Source organism: Hirsutella rhossiliensis (assembly GCF_020360975.1).
Source record: "Hirsutella rhossiliensis strain HR02 chromosome Unknown scaffold00001, whole genome shotgun sequence".
NCBI classification, from domain to species: domain Eukaryota; kingdom Fungi; phylum Ascomycota; class Sordariomycetes; order Hypocreales; family Ophiocordycipitaceae; genus Hirsutella; species Hirsutella rhossiliensis.
In genome coordinates, this window is record NW_025408667.1 from 9,661,168 (window position 1) to 9,666,400 (window position 5,233).

Genomic DNA, 5,233 nt, shown 5'->3' on the forward strand with positions numbered 1-5,233 from the left:
CTATAAGAAAGGGGGCCTTCTTAGAAGGGAAAAACCCAATCAAAATAGGGGGCCCTCTAAAGGGAAAAACCTCTTCCTTTTCTTCGGCTGCAGACGTCACCTTCTCGTACGGGCCATTAGCTCCTCTCGTAGACTCTCAAGGCGGGCTTCCAAGGACAGCTTCTCTCGAACGTCTTCTAGCCTAATTTGCTGTAAAAGATAGCTAGCTTCTGCTTCGGCAGGGCTTCGTAAGACCGTCGGCTTTCATCGATGCCGTTGGAACCCAACGGACGGAAATAAGTCCCCTTTGGACCTCTTGGCGTAACCAATGCTGGTGGATATCGATATGCCGTAGCGGGTCGACAACTTGCTGTTTTCCGTAAGAATTCGTATAGTCTGCGTGTTATCGCATTCTATAGCTAATGGGGTCGGAATTTGCAGTCGTAACGATATTAGCAGCCGGCTAAGGAAAATCGCTTCTTTTGACGCTTCTGAAAGAGCTAGTAGCTCTGCCTCCGTACTAGAAGTCGTAACGGTGGCCTGCTTCGAAGCTCTCCAAGCAATGGTTCCTCCAAAAAGGGACATGATATACCCCTGTGAGCTCTTTCTGTCTAAGGAATTGTCTGCAAAGGACGAATCGCTCGAACAGAGGAAGATTTCGGCAGCTTGTTTCCTTCCCTGCCCTCCTAGGCGCAGACCATGTGATCTCGTTGAATAGAGATAAAGGATAGCTCTGTCTGCTGCTTCTTGATGCCTAGGGCTAGGATTCTGGTTGTGCCTAGCTAGCCGGAGACCGTAAAAGAGATATCCGGTCTAGTAGAAATAGCTAGAAAAAGCAGGGAGCCCACCTTCTGTTGATATTGGTGTTTCTCTTGCTCCCTGGCTTGAAAGGACGGATCAGGTAAAAGCTCTTCGTCTGACATAGGCGTAGAGGGAAGCTTCTTATCGAGGGATTTAGGGAGGAATTTATAAGCGACCTTATCGATATAGGCGTCCTGGGTAAGCCAGATAGTCCGTTGGGACCTATTCCGAAGGATTCGTATCCCTAGGAACCACTTTGGCTCCCCTAGCCTGGTCATCTTATACCTTTGTTGCAGGCCTCGTATAGCCTCCCTAGCAGCAGCTTCTTCCTCTTTCGGGTAGGCCCAGATAATGTCGTCGACGTAGAAGAAGACCGTGATTTTACCCTTCTGCATTATACACGGTTCCTGAGGGACTTTCTTGAAGCCTAGGGCTTCGAGGGAACATGTTAAATGCTGTTGCCAAAGAAGGGGTGATCTTCGTAGTCCGTATAGAGCTTTCCTAAGCCGTAGAACCTTTCCTGGCTGTTGGAAGCCTGGTGGAAGGCGCATATAGACAACTTCTTCTTCCTCGAGTGGGCAGTTAACAAAGGCGTTGACTGCATCCATCTGATCGAGCTCGAGGTCGAATTCTGCTGCTATAGCTATAAGGGTCCGAAAAGACATCCCTGCTAGGGTAGTTGCCCTAGTAGGAAGATCCCCTTTTTCTTGCTGGTTCCCGCAGACAACTAGCCGGGCTTTGCACTTTTAAAGGAAGCCGTGTTTATCAGTCTTATAGATAAAGACCCACTTGCAGCTAAGGACCTGTTTTCCTCTTGCTTTTTCCTTTAGGACCTCTTCGAAAGACTCTATCTCTTCGTGTGAGGCTAGGTGGTCTTTCTGGGCCTGGAAAAACTGGTCTTTAAAAGGATGTCTTTCTAGCTGCTTCTGGTTTGCTGGTGGGTCCGGGAGGTCTCTTTTGTGTACCTTCCTTGCTGATAGCTGTGGCTTGAAGAGCCGGCCTGCTGTGAACGCTCCGTGGGAACCGTCTTCTATAGGCATGGGATAGAAGTCGGAAAACGATCGAAATAGGGGAGAAACTGGTCTTCTTTCGTATCGGGCCCTATACCTTCCTTTGCTTCTCGAAGCAGGGATAAAAAGGCAGCCGGGTAATCCTTCGAGAGAGGTGCCTTTCCCACCCCCTTAGGGGCCGAGACGGGAAGACTAATAGAGAAAGCTGCTTCTAGATCTTCTTCTTGTTCCGTAAGAGGAGGCGTAGGGAGGCAGGCGTATTCCAGCTCTACCGCTTTTCTATAGTCTCCTTCTTCGTCTAGATCATCTGATCTAGCAGCTTCCTCTTCTTCTTCGAAGTCGGCGTTATCCTCGACTGCTTCGACGTCGGTTTCTTCTTCCGTTTCCTCGTCTAGGACCTCTTCTTGAGACTGTTGGGAAGGGGGGATTTGGATCTTCTGAATTAGCTAACGTTGTGAGAGTAAGAGGGGCTATTGATCCCTCTTTCCGTCGAAGAAGCTAGATTCGTCGAAAATCACATCCCTAGTCGAAATAACCTTCCGTAGAAGAGGAATCCAGATCCGGAAGATATTCGTAGAATTATACCCGACGAGGTAACCAACAAAGGCTCTAGGATTAAGCTTTCTTTTCTTCTTCCTTTTTAGCTATGCATCGGCAGTCATAGCGTATGCCTTGCAGCCGTAGGCACGAAGGTAGGCTAGCGAGGCCCTCTTCTTCGTAAAGAGCTCGAGTAGGGATTTCCAGTCTGTTCCTTGGGTCTTGAAAAGGGTCTCTAGGTCCCTATAGTCTCTTGGTCCCCTAGGGTCCCTTAGGGTCCGGTTCCGAAGGTAATAGGCGGTCTCAACGACTTCCCTCCAAAGGTCGTGTGGAAGCTTTGCAGCAAGTCTCATCGTACGGGCCCTTTCCATCACAGCACCCCCTGATCTTTCTGCCCCTCCGTTCTGGGCCTGGGTATTCGGTGCTGACGGGAGGGGTAAAATGCCCCTTTTTCGAAGCTAATTTAAGATATCCTTCGTAAATAGCTCTCCGTCAGACCGTATCTTCTTTACCTCGTAGCTAAAGTGGGATTTCATCCAGTTAACGAAGTCCCGGAGGGCAGACCAGTTATACTTGCTTAGGTAGGTCCGTAAGAAATAGGGGAAAACCATCCCTGAAAAAGCGTCTGTGAAAAACATCACCCTAACGAAGCTTTCCTGGTCCCTAGAGACGTCGGTCCAGTCGACCCAAATTTCCTCACACGGCTGGTCCGGCCGTATAGGCGTTCGTCTGGAAATTCGTCTCCTGGTCTTCCCTTGGCCGCAATATTCGCATTCGACGGTCTTTGGGCCCCTTATTCGTACGCCTTGTTGTAGGCCTAGCTTATGTAAAGCTAGGGGGCCCGGGTGACCAAGTCGTGCGTGCCAAAGAAGACCGTCTCCTTGGGCTGCCGGAAGAGGGTCCTTTGTGGTAGACCTATTCCTCCTAGCAGGGAAAGCTGACTTCTCGGGAGGTTCCTTCCTAAGGATAGGTCGGAATTCAAGAACAAATTGACCGAATTTTTCCTCGATAAGCCCGATAGTCTAATTCTTCTGGACTAGCCTCGTAGGCTCAGACGTTGTGTCCTAGAAGATTCCTTCCTCTCGAAGAAGGCGGAAGGAAATCAGGCTCGTTAAAAATCGAGGGCAAAAAGCTACCCTTTTTCGTCGAAGAATTCGTATAGACCCGTTAGGTAATTTCATCGTAAAATTTACCCTTCCGTATCCCTCTATCCGTACGGTTGATTCCCCGGCAATAAGGTATTCCCTCCGTGCCTTCTTAAAGGACCGGAATCGTAAGAGTGTATTGCAGATATCGAGGGACGCACCAGAGTCAAGGATAGCTGATTTTCGTAGGGGATAGTCGGAGGGTCCTAACGGTTGGTCTTGCTGATCCGTGGGGAAGACGAATGCCGGATTTGCTATACCAACGATTTTTCCTCGAATTTGCGGTAGCGGCGTTAGTTGCTATTTCTTAGCAACCCGAATCTCGTCTATCTTCTTCTGCAACGAGGGGTCCTCCTTAAGAGACTGTTGTACTGTTTCTCGTAGCCTCTTTGAAGGGTTGACTCCTTTAGGTCGGTTTTCCTCGAAGACCTGCCAGCAGTCTTCCAGCCGATGGGGCTTTTTGCATGCTTGGCAGGTAGGTCGATTCCTTCTCGTACGTTGTCTCTTCGAGGAATCCTCGTCCCGGTCCGGAAGGTCTGCTTAAAAACCCCCCCTTTTTACCCCTTATTGCTGATTTTGACGAAGAGGTTCGATTTCGACTAGTTCCCTGATTTTTCGACTAACGGACTGAAAGGTCCATTGGGGGACTAGTCGGGCCGGTCTGACTGACGGGACCGGGGCCGGGCCCGGAGCAAGAGGCGGAGCCGGGGCCGGGCCTACGGCAGCCGTTAAAGACAGTGTTGATGCTCTCGAGGGAGGTGGAGCCGAAGGAGCAACAGCCGCAACAGCAGCAGCGGGAGCCGCAGCAGCAAGGGCTGCAGCAGCTGCAGGTCGAGCCGTCTGGGTTAAGTGCTGGCCACGAAGGAATAAGACTGCTTGCTGTTGTACTCTAGCAGCCTCTTCGTCTAGTTCCCGGCTAGCTTCTCGAAAGATAGTCGAGTAACCGTCACTAATAGGCTTTATTAGCAGAGATATATCCTGCACTGGCCGGAAAGAGCTTCTGTGAGGAAGTATTGGTTAGCTTCCTCGAGGATTTCTTCCCACTTAGCTAGCCACGAAGAAGCTAGTAGGTTCCTAGCAGAAAAGGCTCCTAGGTGGGCCGTATAGGTCTTCCTAATACGGTCAGTCATATAACCTCTCGAGGGAGCTGTTGAGGTCTCGAGCTTTAAAAGCCACTGCCTAGGAGTCTCTTCCTCTCGAAGAGAGATTAGCTTTGCGGCACTAACGGATTCCGTTATCGCCGTACGAGCAGCCGTTAGCAACTTCGTCTCGTAAAGGTATTCCTTTCGGTGACTCTCGTAGTCGCCTAAGGCAGCAGAAAAAGCTCTCTGTTGTGCAGAGGTTAGCTCAGAGAAGAGGGTAGCTCCCTCTGCAAAGTCCGTTGCCCTAGGTCGAAGAGGGGGCTCGAGAGGGTCCTGCTTGTCAGAGAAGACCAAATTGTGGATGGTTCTGTCCACACGAGCCCGTAGCTCCTTTACCCATTTATCCCAATCTTGGGGCTCTGCAAGAATCGTCCTACGGACCGTAGGGACGGCAGAGGAGTCGATTTTCGTCATTGTTGCGGGGAAAGGTAGAAAAGTCGGTTAAAAATCGGCTTTTCTAGTAAGAGGGGTAAAAGGGAGCTACGAGGGATGCAAGAAGGGTGCCTTTTGCAGCAGCCGGAAGGTACAGGAATACTATTCCTCCCGGGCTCATAACTCTCGCGAAGAGAGATACGAGAAGTGCATATAAAATGCACGAAGGTGAAAGTAGAAGTAAGGG

The 5,233-nt window shown here is 50.3% G+C and overlaps 1 protein-coding gene across 1 annotated transcript; it reads right to left on the reverse strand.

Moving 5' to 3' along the window:
• Positions 1–1,228: 1,228 nt before the first annotated feature.
• On the reverse strand, positions 1,229–5,028 carry HRG_01239 (uncharacterized protein; the record flags this gene model as incomplete). Its single annotated transcript, XM_044859710.1, has 3 exons — positions 1,229–1,345; positions 2,063–2,200; positions 4,699–5,028. The coding sequence occupies 3 exons, from the start codon at positions 5,026–5,028 to the stop codon at positions 1,229–1,231; spliced, it is 585 nt and encodes a 194-aa protein (XP_044726110.1).
• Between the last annotated feature and the right edge of the window lie 205 nt (positions 5,029–5,233).